Source organism: Aethalodelphis obliquidens, unplaced genomic scaffold (assembly GCF_003676395.1).
Source record: "Aethalodelphis obliquidens isolate GAN/ISIS:26980383/991018 unplaced genomic scaffold, ASM367639v1 scaffold12, whole genome shotgun sequence".
NCBI lineage: Eukaryota > Metazoa > Chordata > Mammalia > Artiodactyla > Delphinidae > Aethalodelphis > Aethalodelphis obliquidens.
Window position 1 is genome coordinate 12,843,923 of NW_020837956.1, and position 18,057 is coordinate 12,861,979.

The 18,057-nt window shown below is 42.8% G+C and overlaps 1 protein-coding gene across 8 annotated transcripts in view; it reads left to right on the forward strand.

Moving 5' to 3' along the window:
- DHX57 (DExH-box helicase 57) overlaps positions 1-11,351 on the forward strand; it is a 73,287-nt gene extending 61,936 nt beyond the window's left edge. For all 8 annotated transcript variants that reach the window (XM_027113328.1, XM_027113329.1, XM_027113327.1 and 5 more), the window contains 5 exons: positions 2,891-3,028; positions 3,689-3,763; positions 5,330-5,464; positions 8,690-8,890; positions 10,545-11,351. In XM_027113328.1, the coding sequence (XP_026969129.1) occupies positions 2,891-3,028; positions 3,689-3,763; positions 5,330-5,464; positions 8,690-8,890; positions 10,545-10,688 (693 nt within the window). In that variant the 3' untranslated portion in view covers positions 10,689-11,351. The remainder of the gene's footprint in view (positions 1-2,890; positions 3,029-3,688; positions 3,764-5,329; positions 5,465-8,689; positions 8,891-10,544) is intronic.
- Positions 11,352-18,057: the final 6,706 nt, after the last annotated feature.

Below are 18,057 nucleotides of genomic sequence, written 5' to 3' on the forward strand. Positions count from 1 at the left end.
TTAGTGAATCTGTGTTTAACTTCTGTGGAGGCTAGGGGAATATAGGCACTCTGAAGATTACTGCTTACTGGAAGTCAGTTTTTTCCATAGTTATACCAAACATTCTTAACCCGGATCCATAAGCCCCTGAAATCGTATGCAAAGTCATACCCTTATACATAACGTGCATTATTCTGGAGAAAGGGATCACAGCTTCATCAGATCCTCAAAGCGGTCTATGACCATCGCCAAACCCCTTACCATCTCCCTAAAACCGAAGACTGAATACTGAACCAGATTTTCTTTGTTAATTCTTCTGTCCATCAGAGGCTACTATGTCAATAACAAGTACACAAGAAAGAGAAAGAAAGGTTTATTATCTTCTGTGTAATAACAGGCAGGGCTCTGTCTTCTGTTGTAATAGTATTTTAGGCCGCCTTCCAAAGTGGCATGAAAAGCCAGAATAGGGCTTCCCTGGTGGCACAGTGGTTGAGAGTCCGCCTGCTGATGCAGGGGACCACGGGTTCGTGCCCCGGTCCGGGAAGATCCCACATGCCGCAGAGCGGCTGGGCCCGTGAGCCATGGCTGCTGAGCCTGCGCGTCCGGAGCCTGTGTTCCGCAACGGGAGAGGCCAAAACAGTGAGAGGCCCGCGTACCGCAAAAAAAAAAAAAAGCCAGAACAATAACGGTGCATTATCTTTACAAAGCATCTATTTCACTCAAAGATTTTGAGGCTCAGGAGGGGGAAGGACTTTATTTCTATATTAGAAGATGTCTTGGAATAGAACACAAAATTAATGTTCGTAGTACTTACCACTACCTGACAGCTAGTTATCTCTCTACCCCATAAGCTCCATCAGAGACGAGATTTTTTTTCTTTTTTCTTTTTTTTTTTGCGGTACGTGGGCCTCTCACTGTTGTGGCCTCTCCCGTTGCGGAGCACAGGCTCCAGATGCGCAGGCTCAGCGGCCATGGCTCACGGGCCCAGCCGCTCCGCGACATGTGGGATCTTCCTGGACCAGGGCACGAACCCGTGTCCCCTGCATCGGCAGGCGGACTCTCAACCACTGCACCACCAGGGAAGCCCCAGAGCCGAGATTTTATGTTTTGTTCAATACTGTATCCCCAGTGCCTAGAACAGTACTTAGCACATAGTTGATGCTCAGTAAAATTCATTGAATGCATGAATGAATGGTCATTTAAAATGAAGTAAGAGACCTCAAAACCATCCCAGTATTTGCCTTTATTCTTCTCTGCCTTTAGGTGTACTGCAGTGAGGCGTTTTGAGAAGACAAAGGCTCTAGCTTTATTTTAAGTACAACAAAAGCAATGATTTTCAATCCTGGCTACACATTAGATTCACCCGAGGGAGCTTAAAAAAAAAAAAAAGTAAAAATACCCAAATTCCACTCCAGGCCAATTACATCTGGATCTCCAGGGGTGGAGCCTGAGCATGTTTATTTTCCTTGTTGTTGAGTTCACCAAGTGATTCTAATATGCTGCCAGGGTTGAGAAGCACTGGTCTAAAGAGTATTTTATATGTAAGGTGCAGTAATATTTTCTTGAGTCATTAAGAGTTTTAAGTATAAAATAATATTTCTTTTAAATTACATTTTTTACTAAATTTATTCTTTTTCTTTAGGATGTGTGTAGATTTTGCTGTGATCTATGAGGGCCATCAAACAGCTACCTCTGGACTTCACTAAAGTCCAGCTTAGATTGTATTGTAGAATGTTTTGTGTTTCTTTTTTTAATCGACTTTTTTTTTTATAATTTATTTATTTTTGGCTGCATTGGGTCTTCATTGCTGCATGCAGGCTTTTCTCTAGTTGCGGTGAGCGGGGGCTACTCTTCATTGCAGTGCACAGGCTTCTCATTGCGGTGGCTTCTCTTGTTGCAGAGCATGGGCTCTAGGCGCCCGGGCTCAATAGTCGTGGCTCGTGGGCTCTAGAGCGCAGGCTCAAGTTGTGGCGCACGGGCTTAATGGCTCCACAGCATGTGTATCTTCCCAGACCAGGGCTCGAACCTGTGTCCCCTGCATTGGCAGGCATATTCTTAACCACTGCGCCACCAGGGAAGTCCTAGAATTAGTTTTATTAAGATATTAAAACCTTGTCGTGAAATAGAACTCTGGTATATTTAACTCCTAGTTATATTTTGCCATGTTATACATCTGTGATTGACAGTCCAAGAAAATACTTAAATTGTCATCAGATACAGGGTAGCATTGCTTAGCTTTCCATTCCTTTGATTGTCATTATCTGCTTCTCTATTGTCTGATACACAGCTCATATTTGAACAGATGCCAGAGGTTTGTGCTTTTCATTCTCACACTTGTGCTCAGATGCAGAAAGGGGTTTCTAAATCTAAACCACTTAATAGTATTCCTATTCCTCGGGAGAATGTGAGCCAGCCAAGTTCACAAAGTAAGAGAAAGAGGGAAGGTTCTGAGGTGGGTGTTCTGCATCTTTTAAGAGAGAACGCTAACCACTCTAGGCTCGGGTAAGGCACTAAGAGGACCTGAGCAGAAAGGAAGTAGGAAAAACCAGACAGTGTCACAGCACCTCGAGCTAGAGTTCCACAAAGTAAACTACGTTATGGCTGTCCTAAGAATTGCGAGGAAAATCAGACCTACCCAAAATCCAATTAATGGTTTGTTTTTTTTTAACGTAATCTAGAATTAAATGATCTTTGGGTTTTCTGAAATTTGTGAATTTCTGTGTAATGGTTTTACACTGCTGGTTTGTATGAGTGAAAACTGCCCTTTTGTGAGTGGACAAGATAATCTTCACACCTGTTTGGTAAACCCACATGAGTCTCATTACTATACGCTGAACTAATCGTTTTTGTAGTCATTCTTACCTTTGATATGTTGATGCCCCTGCTTAAAGAGTTTTTCCATTTCTTTCAGGAAATGGCCAGCCTCAAACGACAGTTCACGGAACTGTTATCGGATATAGGCTTTGTGAAAGAGGGACTCAGAGCAAGGGAAATTGAGAAAAGGGCCCAGGGAGGAGGAGATGGTATCTTGGATGCCACAGGAGAAGAGGTAAAGAATGTGTAGTTAGTTCTTACTTCTCTTTGATGATCACACTCATAGTCTGTTACCTCAGGAGCACTTGTAGGCCTTGTTCACTTAAGCCCTATGAGCAGTGGGTTAGTGGCATTCTTGATTTTCTTTCCACAAATGTCAGCTAACACTCAGAAAAACAAGAGTTTTTTTGTTGATTGTTGCTTCTGTTTTTTTCTAATTTCACATTGGTTCTTGGTAGGTCCATCAGAGGTAGAACGGACTTTCCAATAATGTCTTCTTAATCAGACCAGCCTTCTTCAAACCCAGGATAGTTTTGTATGTAATAAGTATCCGAAGAACAATTCAAGATGAAACCTGATGCCACTCTGTTCTAAGTACAGTTAGTACTCTCTGGAAATTGTGAACATCTCATGAACCAGAATCTTTCTCTCGACTGATCCTTAGGAACACTGGCTTTGTAACTGCTCTGCAGAGATCTAGAAAGTAACTGTGGACTTCTTGGAAGGGTACTGTGTGAATGTGGTCCAGTAGATTTTTGTTTTTACTTAGAAATAATTTTTCTAGCAAAGTGATAGAAATGAGGTGCTTTTTAGAAATCAAGAGAAATATTATAATTTCCAGGGATAGACAGAAATAGCCACATTACTTAAAAGATTAATGCTGTATTTCTCATAGGCTAACTCAAATGCTGAGAACCCCAAGTTGATATCAGCAATGCTGTGTGCTGCTCTATATCCAAATGTAGTGCAGGTAAGAAACATTTTTCCTGGGTCCTCCCACTTCCTGTTTGATTTTAGCCAAGGGATATAAGTTAAGACATGCACATTAATCATCTTAAAGACACACACACACACACACACACACACACACACACACAGAGCCTTTTAAACATAGTATATATTTCCAATTCTTCAGTTCCCCAAATGTGTTGATACATCATTCAAGAACACATTTATTGTATAAAATAAGGTGCCTTTTTAATCCTTCTGACATTATGACATTCCAGAAATTAAAATGGACATAATGTCACTGTCAGCCCGTCTGTGCATAACTAACCTATGTTAGGTAGAAATTTGATTCTACTACAATTTCCCTTATGCCCTCTACTCTGGACTAAAATTAGATAAGAACAAGTCAGTGCCTTGTCACGGGACCGCCTATGATCCCCCTCTTCTGGAAACCCTACCTGAATGTACTGTCGGACTTTTACCTGAGATTTGATTATCCAGTCCTTGTCAAACTTAGAATGTGAATTTGTCAGAGTACTGAAGCATTTCTCACTTAACTTTTTGATAAATGTTCAGTTGATGTCTGCTGATTCATTTATGGCTTATTTTTGCTTAGTGCTTGCATGCTTTTCAAATCATTTGAAATTTACTTAAAAAAAATCATTTGGAGAAAAGCTATGGAGACACTTAAAAAATCAGGGGTGAGGGGGATGAATAAGCAGAGCACAGAAGATGTTTAGGGCAGTAAAAATACTCTGCATGGTACCATAATGATAGATAACATGTCATACTTGCCCAAACCCACGGAATGTACAACAACAAAAGTAAACCCTAATGTAAACTATGGACTTTGGGTGATGATGTGACAGTGAGGTGCTGTATAGCCACTGAGAAGTATGTTTTAGGAAAATATTTATAGAAAATGATCCTATATTAGTTTTAATACATATATATTTATTTCTATATATAAATATAAATCTAACAGAAAACTAAAATGATATAAGTCAAACATTAATGTTAGTTATTTCCTAATCATGGGACTACAGGAGTTATCATAGGTTATTACAAGATACTGACTATTGTTCCCTGTGTTATATAGTAGCAATGTTATTTTCTACAGTAAATATGGAGGGGTGTGTGTGTGCACATAAGCTTTTCATTTTTTTTTGGTGAGACCATCTGTTTTTCACTATTTTGAAAAATTCATTTGGAAATGTTGGATTGGTATTGGAATTGTCAGCAGATTCCTGGTCCAGTGTTGCCAGCTGAATCTCTTTCCCTGATAATCAGGGCAGACCTGAAACATCAACGTGGTTTCTCCCCCATGTGGCTGGTGTGTGGTATAGTCACCCAGAACTACATTTACATCCACACCTCCTCATGGTTAAAAAAAAGAAAAGGAAAGCATGCTTATACTGCTTCCAAAAGGAAACAGAGAGGGAAGCAGCAACAAGGGCATTCAAACAAGACTTCTTTTGTCAAGGGATACATCCTACAATGAAAATACGTATTTTTTATATATATATATATATATATATATATAAATAAAATTTTTTTTTGTTTTTTTAAACAAATACCTGTTGTTTAGGTGAAAAGCCCAGAAGGGAAATTTCAGAAGACCAGTACCGGAGCTGTCAGAATGCAACCGAAATCAGAGGAATTGAAGTTTGTCACCAAGAACGATGGATATGTACACATTCACCCTTCATCAGTGAACTACCAGGTCAGGATGGCTGGGTATACTTAACAGTCAGGTTCCACATCCACAGATTCAACCAATGCGAATTGTGTAGTACTGTAGTATTTAGTATTGAAAAAATCTTGAGTGTAAGTGGACCCATGCAGTTCAAAGCCTTGTTGTTCAGGGGTCATGGCAGGTCCTGGGGTGAGAAACAGTCCCTTCACTTCAGCCAAACCTTGTTCCATCACTCACTGTCTTTAGCAGCATCACTGACTTGGGGAAAGTTGAATAAGCACAAATGTACTGGAAATTGAACTATTAAGCCTGCTTTCAGATATAAAATTGTTTCTTTGCGGTGGTGATTTAAGAGGTCATGAAGTAATTCTCTCACTCCATCTGTGCCTTAAGAGGCCATGACCTGTGCTTGTCGATCCAACTTCCTCAGCTCTCCTTCTTCCTTCAGCCAACTGCTGGGAGGCTTCTGCTCCCACCCCTCCACTAAATTCATCAGAAGTCATGAATAACCTCCTAGTTGTCAAATATAGGGAACAAATTCCCTGGCTCTCATCATTCTTGACTCATGAAGTATCTGACATTGCTGACTTCCCTACCTCCTGCCACTATCTTTGATGTTTTTTGCTTCTGAAATATCACTTTCTTCTCTCTCACTGATCATCCCCCTCTAGCCCCTTTACCAGATTCTCTTCCCTTACTCTGAAATCGTGGTTCTGTCCTTGTTCTCTTATTACAGTGCACATAATCTTCCTGAACCACCAGGGCACAACATCGTGGTTCTAACTGCCACCTACATGCTGACACAGACTGCAAATCTCTCTCTCTCTCGTCCTGGGCTTTTTTTTCTGAGCTGTCTTGCTAGAAATCACCACCTGGGTGCCTTCTAGTCACCTCAAACTCAAAAGCTGAAAGATCAAACTCATTATCTCTGAATTCACTCCTCTGTGTTCCCTGTCTTGGTGAAATGGGACCATCCAAATCAGAACCCTGGAGTCACATGGACCCTGCTTCTTTTCTCCTGATGCCAGTCTAATTGGTCACCAGGTCCCAACACTTCCACCTTTTGACATGTCTCAGATTTGCCTACTTCTCTTGTCCCTGCTGCCATTTCCTCAGTTCAAACCCCAAATATCTGTCTCTTTCCTGAAGTACTATCTTACTTCTGGTGCTTTTTCTCTCCAACCTTTTATACTACTGCTGCCAGAATCATCTTTACAAAACACACATTTGATCATGTCATACCCTTGCTTAAAACTCTTCATATAAACTCTCCTACAACCCTTCACATCTAGCCCTTCTTAGCCCATGTCCCCTGCCCCAACCCACTCCTGTCATTCTTTATGCTCCAGTGATACCAGACTACCAACAGTGTCCCCCGGTGCCATGACACAGGACACACTGTCCTCTATGCCTGGAATGGCGTTCTAATTCCCCAGCAGGCCCCTACTTATCCTCTAGGCTCCCATCATATATCCCTTTCCCAGTGTCCCTCTCCTAGTTGCTCCTTACTTCCGTTCCATCACTGTATAGTGTACATTTTTCCACTGTTGTACTTATCACATTATTTTATAGCTTATGGTATGTCTCATTCATGGACTTGTAAAATTCCTGAAGACAGGAATTGAATTTTATTCATCTCTGCGTTCTTGATGTCTAGCACACTGCCTAGCCAGCATAGCTGAAAGCAGATGTTCAATAAAGCTTCATCTCGATAAAGAGATGAAGGAGGAAAAGAGAAAAGGAGAATGCAGGAAGAGAGTTTGAAGTGTTAGGGCTGGTCAACTTGTAAAACTACTGAGTAAAGTGTCAGCAAAGAATGAAAAGAAGTGTTAAGCTCAGAAGAGTCTGAGGACCAGGAAGTCATTTGCCCTCTTGGCTGCATGTGTACTTGGGAACCGGGGGCCCAAGTTACCTCCACTCGTCCTCTCCTGCGTTTACCATGACATTTCTTCAGTGAATCCAAGTCATTCAGTATCTGCTAGCACCTCCTCTGTGCCAGGCATTGTTGCAGGCCATGGAGGACAGCGGATGAGCTAGGGAGACAAGGTCTCTGCCCTCAGGGAACTTACATTCTAATGGGGAAGACAGGCAAGAAATAAGTAAACAAATAATCTCAGGTTAATGACAAATGTTATGAAGGAAAATAAAACCGTAAGAGATCGAGAGTGACAGAAGAGGGGCTTTTTTTTTTTAAACTATAGTTGATTTACGATATTGTGTTAGTTTCAGGTATATAGCATCAGATTCGTTTCCACTATAGGTTATTACAAGATATTGCATATAGTTCCCTGTGCTATACAGTAATCCTTGTTATTTATCTTTTATATACCGTGGTGAATATCTATCAATATTAATCCCGTACTCCTAATTTATCCCTCCACCTCCCAAGAGAGGCTACTTTACGTAGAGTGACCAGGGAAGAACTCTCAGGAGAAAACAATTGAGCAGATCCTAAATGAAGTGAAGGGCAAGTCATGCAGGTATCCAAAGAGAGGACATTCCAAGCTGAGGAAATAAGTGCAAAGACCATGAGATGGGAGCATATTCGGTGTGTTCCAGGAAATGCAAGAAGGCAGCCAGTGCAAATGGAGGGGATGGTTAGGGGTGGAAGTGGTAGATGAGTTGGGACAAGTGGGCAGGGATCAGGTCGTGTAGGATCCACAGAAGGATCTGAGATTTTATCCTTGGGAAATCTCTGGAGGGTTCTGAGCCCTAACTGGTTTCTAAAAGATCACTGTGGCCTCTGTATGGAAAAGAAACTGTGAAGGTGCAAAAGGGCAGGTACATAGGAAGCCACTGCAGTGGTCTGTATGAGATGACAGTTTGCATGAGGTGGTAGCTGTAGAAGTGGTGAGAATATGTCAGTTCATCATGTATTTTGAAAACAGAGCTGACAGGACTTAGTGATGATATAGATGGAGTGAGGGAGAGAGAGCAATCAAGGATGGCTCCTAAATTGGGAGCTTGAGCAACTGGGTGCAAACTGGGTGAATGGGAGTATCATTTAACGAGATAGTGAACACCACACGGAGGGGAAAATTGAGAATTCCTTTTGAACACAACAAATCTGAGATGCCTGTTAGATGTCCGAGTACAGACATCAAGTAGGCAGTTGCACATACAAGGCTGGAGCTCAGGGGAACCTACAGGCTGAAGGTAATTTTGGGAGTCATTGGACAGGTGATGATTAAATCCCTGGGACTGGTGGAGTTCCCCTTATGTTGCCAATGACGTAACTGTCATATGTTTCAGGTCAGACACTTTGACAGCCCCTACCTGCTGTACCATGAGAAGATCAAAACTAGTCGGGTGTTCATCCGAGACTGCAGCATGGTGTCTGTGTACCCGCTGGTCTTGTTCGGAGGAGGACAAGTGAATGTGCAGCTCCACAGGGGAGAGTTCATTGTCTCCTTGGATGATGGCTGGATCCGTTTTGCAGCAGCTTCACATCAGGTAAGGGATAACGAGTCTGTCGCATGAGACTCAGGCCATGAGGGGCTCTGATAATAGGAAGTATAGAGCATTTCTTCAGGGAACAAGGACCACAGAGCTGAGTAAGAGTGAATGATGGGTCTGCAGGGGACACTAAGCAAGACTGAGGCTGAAGTGAGGCCGGGGGGGGAGCCTTAGTAAGAGTTCAGGAAGCACACTAGGAGGGGAAGCCCAGGACAGCTGGTGTGAAAGGCTTCGGACAGAAGCTGTGAGGGAGGTGTTGGCACTTCCTGATTGTTATACAAATACAAGTTCAAAGAAAATCAAAATATAGATGAGCAGAACTAAGTAAAAATCACCCTGATTCCACAACCACCATTAAAAAATGTCTCAATTATTCACTATATGGAGTCTCTAGAAAACGTTTAAGGGGGAGTATATTTAAGATATAAAAATTTTTAATATTTGCATCTCTTAGAAATCTTCTGTTGCAGGAGGCAGAAACACCAACTCAAACATTACAGTTAATTCCCTTTAAAGTCTGAAGCGGCACAGTCCAGGAGAAATATATGTGCCACATACCTAATAATTTTTCTAGTAGCCACATTAAAAAAAAGTAAATAGGTGAAATTAGTTTTAATATTTTATATAGCAGAAAACATCTAAAAAGTTTTAATTTCAACATGTAATCAATATAAACAATTGAGCTTTTTATACTCTTTTTTCATACTAAGTCTTCAGAACCTGGTGTGTAGTTTATACTCACAGCGCATCTCGATTGGGATCAGGCACGTTTCATGTGGTCAGGAGATTAGCCACATGGGACAGTACAGGTCAAGAGGGCCAGGCAGTGTTGGTTTGATTCAGCTGCTTAACAACAAAAGCCTGTCTGGCCCTGTGGTAGCAGGACGGCTGTAGTGGCTCCTGGGTCACGTCCCTGCAGCATATACTGTCCAAAAGGGAAGACAGAACGCTTCTTTCCTAAAAGTTCCAGCAAACCTCCTCTCCTAAACCAACTCCTGTGGCTGAAGAATGTCATGGACTCTAAGGCCTGGACCACCTGAACCATTCACTCTGGCAGGGCACATGGCGTGAGCCTGCGTTATGCAGACAGAGTCCACCCTGCAGGGTTGCCAGACAGCGGAGCAGCAGCCGAACAGATGCTGGCAAGACACGCACAGTGGCACTGCGTCAGCACAGGCAAACCGCCGTAAAACATGGAGGCTGTCTCCCAACCCTGTCCCCACCAACAAAAGCAGACAAATTCCAAAGTTAAAGAGATTTTTTTGGTTTAACATCTGCCATTTTTAATTCTCCATTTTCCTTCTTCTCCTCTCGGAGCAAATTGTAAAAGTCGACCAAGCTTTAATGTGGAGAACACTATATAAAAGCCATATTTCCCGATTTAATCTTTTCTTTAAATGAGATGTGAGAGAGGAGGCTTTTTAAAATGGACCCCACTTAGTATATTACAGAGCTGACATTGAGTGTATGTTCCTATAATTGCATCAAGAAATTTTAGAAGCAGTTTTAGAAAAAAATGTTTAGTTCCCCCACCATGGAATTAAAATAGCAGAAATCTAGAATAATGATAATCATAACTGGAGAATTTCCTTTAATAACCTTTCCTCCCCTGTTGGTCGAAGCACTGCTTACATTGCAACTTTCATTTTAGGTGGCTGAATTAGTAAAGGAACTTCGCTGCGAACTTGACCAGCTTCTCCAGGATAAGATAAAAAACCCAAGCATAGATCTGTGTACCTGTCCTCGAGGGTCACGGATCATCAGCATGATTGTGAAACTTGTCACCACACAATAAAGACCAGGCTCGGGAGAGTGCTTGCTACTCACCTGCTTGCTCAGCTGGGAAATGACGGCAGCACCTCTACCTCGAGCTGCAGCTCCGCGATGGGGCTGCCCTGGTGAAGGAGCCCAGGGCAGGCACTGCCAAGTCAGCTGAGGCGACGCACACCTTTAGGGAAATTTTCCACACTAAGTATTTCTAACCAAGCAGTGGGCATTCCCAGCACAATTTGGAGTGTCGGTGTGAGTTCGAAAACCAACTTGCCTGTATTTTTCTCTCTGACTGCCCTGGAATGAATGAAATTCATCTGATTAACAGGAAAGTGAATATTTAATACAATTCTGTTTTAATCTATGTATTATTTTTCTCCTGCTTTTTACTGGGGTGAGATAAGGGCATGAGGAGAAATATCAATTGTTTTTTTTCTGTCATAAAGGCTCAACTGAAAGAAGTCAGAACAGAGAAGGAAAAAAAATCATGTGAGCAAGAAAAATTAAAATTTCATTTCGGCTATAGGCCATTACATAAACTTCATTCGTGAGGGATTTTTACTCATTAAAGTTCAGCTTAAAAAAACCAAACATAATGAGCACTTATTTGTTATCAGAATGTGAGCTGGTTTTATCCATAACACACTTTTCTTTTTTTAAATAAATTTATTTATTTATTTTTGGCTGAGTTGGGTCTTCGTTGCTGTGCACAGGCTTTCTCTAGTTGCGGCGAGCAGGGGCTACTCTTCGTTGTGGTTCGCGGGCTTCTCATTGCAGTGACTTCTCTTATTGCAGAGCACGGGCTCTAGGCACGTGGGCTTCAGTAGTTGTGGCACGTGGGCTCAGTCGTTGTGGCTCGCGGGCTCTAGAGCGCAGGATCAGTCTTTGTGGCACACGGGCTTAGTTGCTCCACAGCATGTGGGATGCTCCCAGACCAGGGCTCGAACCCGTGTCCCCTACATTGGCAGGCGGATTCTCATCCACTGCACCAGCAGGGAAACCCCATACTTATTCTTTTTTTTTTTTTTTTTTGCGGTACGCAGGCCTTTCACTGTTGTGGCCTCTCCCGTTGCGGAGCATGGGCTCCGGACGCACAGGCTCAGTGGCCATGGCTCACGGGCCCAGCCACTCCACGGCATGTGGGATCCTTCCAGACCGGGGCACGAACCCACGTCCCCTGCATCCGCAGGCAGACTCTCAACCACTGCGCCACCAGGGAAGCCCCCACACTTATTCTTAAAAGCAGAACAGTCTGGGTGTTTTCATTCTCTTGTAGGTTTTCTATTTAGGAATCTTATGAACTCACCTGGATCTAATGGCCACATTTCACATTACCCGAAGGAAAATTTTAATGGTATTCTCACAACAGAGTTGGCATGGTTAAGGTAGAAAAGGTTGCCATACTAGTGTCAGATTTACAGCCATAAAAATACCTTCCATGGGACTGTTATTTTCAACCCCCATTTAGGGTAATGGGGCACTAGCATTCTGAAAAAAAAAGTATATATATATTTATACTTTCCCTGGACATTTTTCAGTGTGACCAAGAAGAATCCCAAAAAGCTGGGTGGAAAAAGTATTCCTATATTTCGGTAGTCCTCAGGTAGAGAGTTACTACAGGTTTCCCACTATACATGGAATTCACACTAACTCAACAAAACCACCTCAGTGAAGGACGTTCACTTTTCAAGGTATTTAAGTTCTCAGGAAACCACTGAAACTGTCCAAAACAGTCATTTTGAAGTGTGTTTAAGCTTCGGTGCACTTAAAGAGCTTAGGCTCTAAGCAGTGTTTTTAAAAGGCATTAATTCGGGCTTCCCTGGTGGCGCAGTGGTTGGGAGTCCGCCTGCCGATGCAGGAGACGTGGGTTCGTGCCCCGGTCTGGGAGGATCCCGCGTGCCGCGCGGCGGCTGGGCCCGTGGGCCATGGCCGCTAGGACTGCGCGTCTGGGGCCTGTGCTCCGCAACGGGAGAGGCCACGGCAGTGAGAGGCCCGCATACCACAAAAAAAAAAAAAGAAAAAAAAAGGCATTAATTCATAAAATCACTTTAAATAACATACATATGCATAGCACCCACAGTATACAAGTTCTGACTTGCTATTGAAACAAGGCTCACATTACAAAACCGATTAGGCTTGGGACGTTTAGGAGAAATGAAAGAGAAAACTGCACTAACCCTCTAAACAAGTTTTTTTCAAACCAGTTTTGACTGTTGGCTCTATAGCAGAGCCCATGCTGCCCTAACTAGAGCCATCTGCCCACGTGGACCTGCAGGTTTGAATGCAAGTTTGCAGCAGAGCACGCAGCTGCAAGGTAGTTAATAACAAAACTTTCCATTCAGAGTGCTGAGGAACTGCTCTCTCAGGGAAGCCGTGCTGGGCTGGTTACTTTCCGCCACACACAAATGCACAAATCCATAGCAGCACTATTTACAGTAGCCAAGGCACAGAAACAACCTAAATATCCATCCACAGACTGAATGGATAAAGGAGATGTGATGTATATAGACACAATGGAACATTGCTCAGCCATAAAAAAGAATGAAATAATGCCATTAGCAACAACATGGATGGACCTAGACATTATCATACCAAGTGAAGTAAGCCAGACAGAAAGACAAATATCATAGGCTATTACTTATGTGTGTAATCTAAAAGAGTGATTCAAATGAACTCATTTACAAAACAAACAGACTCACAGACATGGAAAACATAGTTATCAAGAGGATAGCCAGGTCGGGTGGGGTGGGCGTGGGGAGGAGGGATAAATTAGGAGTTTGGGATTAACATGTACACACTACTATATATAAAATAGGTTAACAACGACCTACTGTACAGCACAGGGAACTATATTCAATATCTTGTAATAACCTATAATGGAAAAGAATCTAAAAAATTATATATATGTATAACTGAATCACTTTGCTGTACACTTGAAACTAACACAACATTGTAAACTAACTGTAATTCAACCAAAAAAACAAAAAATGCACAAACCCTATCATTCTGTAGATGTGCCAGAATGTGAAAAATGTTGGAAAGCCTTGACTGAAGGAATTCATAAGGAAATCCTCACCCCCAAACTAATTTTAAGTCATCATTAAAATTATGAAATAAGAAATGAAATAGGATTATCTCTTTTTGATTAAAGTCAGAATACAGTAGTATTTCAAGATGAAACTGGATTTCTAAGCCCCAACAAGATGGTCAGAATTTAATGTTAATTTTATGGAGAACCCTGTAACTGTTTTCTTAAATATCTGTTTTACTGGAATCTAGTTAGGGAACAATATTAATGAAATACTCGCTACAAAATTAGTCTGCACTGCCGTTTTGCAGTACATGTAATTGGGAAGTTCTCAGGAAATGAGACTATCTCAACACTTACAGAGGGGGTGAGATTGATAAAACAATAGCTTTGTCTTCTTCCTCAAGTTCCATATCTGAATGTTACCATTCAAACTCTCTGACAAGTAATGAACTTTGGCCTTTAAACTGCTCGGATAATAGAATGGGGAGGATAAAAGTATATCAAAGCATGCAGCCTGTGGATCTATAGGCGTGATCATTGTTTTTTCTTTCTAGGCAATGGTCTGAATATGTCCCTTAGAGGTTATCATAAAATAAGATCTTGTGAAAGTGAGATAGGCTGGGGCCTGGGACCCTTTGCTGCAGTGCTTGCACCTGGACAAACATCTCCTCAAGCAACAAAATAAAAAACAACTATAAGGGACTAAAAATAACTGTGTGCATGAGCAGTTGGGGCAAATTATGATCAACAAGATACAAGAAGACAAAAATCCCAACAAAAGCAGGGTGTCAGGAGCAAAAGCAGGGTAGTGCACATGCCCCCCGCACACGGCACCACCAAGGGGGTGAGCAGACCACCTAAGCCACCCCTGACCCGACCCCTGGACCCGCGCCCCTACCCTCAGCCCCACGTAAGGGACCAGCTTGCACCCCTCAGGGAGTGAGCAAGGGGAGCCCCAATAAAGCCTTGCTTGAATTTCTTGTCTGGCCTCTTGTCAATTTCTACTGATTAAGGAGGCCAAGAACCCTGGTTGGTAACATAGGGACAGAAAAGACTGAAAAAAGAGAAAGAGAGATTGCCGTTTCAACCCACTCCCTGTGGGTATCTATTCAACCAACCTGTAAACTTCCAGAAAGGGCCAGTGAAGGTGGCAGCACCCTGTCCACTGCCCACCGGGGTGATCAAGCCTGGAAACCAGCCAGCTGTATGTTGTCTGTGGGACTCTGACCCACAGGTGGGACTCACCCACGCATACACCAGTATATAGAAATCTGCCTTTTCAGCCTGTTCCCAATGGGACTTCTCTTGGTGGCAGGAAAATAAAGGAGAGAATATTGGGACAATCGTACTTCCAGACCCTACATGATATGAAGTTTGAAATCTATTACTCCCAGAAATCTCCCATCAGGGAGAGACTGCTGGACAGAGATCTGCAAAGTGTGAAAGGAGCCTCTCCCTGCTCTGCTTGTCACCTGCCAGCATGAGCTGTTACCTGCCAGAGGGAGCAGGTCTCACAAGCTGAGAGGAGTGATGCTGTAGCTGCCCGATGTCCACTCTCTCAGGATAGGAAAGAAGAGAGGACAGAGAGAGGAGAAGTAGAGAGATTTCAGGAGAGGGAAAGGGACAAAGGGGAGGGGAAAGTGGTGAGGGAAAAAGGACTAGGGGAGGGGAAAGCGTTTCCTGAATGAGGGCACTGAGGCCCTCAGGGGCCAGGAAGGCAGACCTACCAAACGTGGTGACGCTGAAGCAAGAGGTTCAGCCAGCTTTGTAAATTCAGCACCTGCGGAACATCCACATGGACAACGGGTGCTCTCGCAGCTGGGACAGGTCTGGCCTTAGCAGCTATGGGCTTTGTGGGCATGTACATGCAGGGGCTGGGCTAGGTCAGGGTCTGAGCTGCCTCCACAGCTCCCATAGCGGGCCCAGGTGCGTGACTACTGCAGTCCTAGGACCGGCTTCAGTGGATTTGTGCTGGTAGCCTTGTGAAAACAAAGCCTGAGAGGCACCAGGGCCAACCGCCAGCATACAGTGGACGTGGGGCCAAGGGCAATGCCAACAACAGTGTACTTTGTGAGCCCACACAACGGGTTGTGAAAGGTGACACAACAGAGTACAGCCACAGGTGAACAGCTCCAGCAGAGGAATACTCAGTGGCTCCTGGGAGTGCTCCAATCCCACCTACCTTGCACCACAGATTAGAAACTCAGCTCAGAATAGACCTGGCAGCTCCTACTCCATCAACTAGGGAGCAGACCCTGCTCCTGACAGGGCAGTGACAACCACAGAGCAAGGAGGAAGGCCTGCTCAATATCCAGTGCAGGCTTTGGTCACCACGACATCATTTACACCTCCTATCAAGGGGATAACGGCCAGTATACAATGAAGAAAGAAGCGACAGCCACCCATACTAAAAACAGCCCTCGCACCACTAAATATTAAACCCACACAGGCTACACAGGAACATTCCCACATAAAAATAGCCCTCCAAGACCACAGTAGATAATTGTTTCCCCTAAACTCATAGAGCAAGAGAAATATAAGTAAAATGAAGAAGGAAGAGGAACCACTCCCAATTAAAAGATCGAGATATTTCCCCTGAAAGAATAAAACAGACCTCTTCAGTCTAACAGACGCCGAGCCCAAAAAGGAGATAATGAAAATACTGACAGAATTAAGAAAGGCTATCAACAGAAATGCAGATTACTGTAAAAGGGAACTAAAAACTATAAGCAGAAGCCAAGAAAAATTAGAGAAGAAAGCTGAACTAAAGGCTATAAATAGCAGAATGAATAATGCAGAAGAGTGAATATGTGATCTAGAAGATGAATAATGGAAATCACCCAATTAGAACACCAGAGAGAAACCAAAATTTTTAAAAACTGAAAGCAATATAAGAGACCTATGGGATAATATAAAGCATGTCAATCTACACATAATAGGGATCCCAGAAACACAAGAAAGAGAAAAAGGGGTTTAAAATGTATTTGAAGAAATTATGGCTGAAAACTTCCCAAACCTAAAGAAGGAAATAGATATCCAGATACAGGAAGCACGGAGGGTTCCGAACAAGATAAACCCAAACAGACCTACACTGAGATATATTATAATAAAAATGGCAAAAGTTAAAGATGAATAGAGGATTCTAAACGCAGCAAGAGAAAAACAAAGAATTAATTACAAGGGAACCCCCATAAGGCTATCAGCTGATTTCTCTACAGAAATGTTGCAGGCTGGAAAGTAGTGGCAAGACATATTCAAAGTCCTGAAAGGGAAAAATCTGCAACCTGAGATACTCTACCCAGCAAGGTTATCATTTGGAATAGAAGAAGAGATAAAGAATTTCTCAGACGAGCAAAAACTAAAAGAATACAGCAATACTAAACCTATCCTAAAGGAAATATTGAAAGGTCTTCTCTAAATAGAAAAGTAAGAGTATAGGAAAGAGAAAATCACAATTAGAAAGTAAATCACTTAAATAAGCCAGTACACAGATTTTTTAAAAAATCAAAAAATTTCTGTGAAAGCAATGATAATCACAATGAACAGCAAAAGGATGAATATGCAAAAGAGGACATCAAAATCATAAAATGTGGGAGAGGAGAGTAAGAAAATGTAGATTTTTTTTTTCTAGAATGTGTTTAAGTCTATGTGACTACCAGTGTAAAGCAAGTAGATACAGGAAAGGGTTAACATACTTGAAAAACAGGGCAACCACAAATCAAAAACACACAATAGATTCACAAAAACCAAAAAGAACAGAACATAAGCATAATACAAAATAAAATCATCAAACCACAAAAGGAAAAAGAAAAAGAAAGGACAAAGAAGAAATATAAAATCAATGGGAAAACAAGGTTTAAAATGGCAATAAATACATATCAATCAATAATTATCTAGAGAGGACGAGGGGAAGATGGTGGAAGAGTAAGACGCAGAGATCACCTTCCTCCCAACAGATACACAAGAAATACATCTACATGTGTAACAACTCCTACAGAACACCTACTGAATGCTGGTAGAAGACCTCAGACCTCCCAAAAGGCAAGAAATCCCCCACGTACGTGGGTAGGGCAAAAGAAAAAAGAATAAACAGAGACAAAAGGATAGGGACGGGATCTGCACCAGTGGGAGGGAGCTGTGAAGGAGGAAAGGTTTCCACACACTAGGAAGCCCCTTCATGGATGGAGACTGCAGGTGGCGGAGGGGGGAAGATTCGGAGCCACGGAGGAGAGCGCAGCAACAGGGGTGCGGACGGCAAAGCGGGGAGATTCCCGCACAGAGGATCGGTGCCGACCGGCACTCACCGGCCCGAGAGGCTTGTCTGCTCACCCGCCGGGGTGGGCGGGGCTGGGAGCTGAGGCTC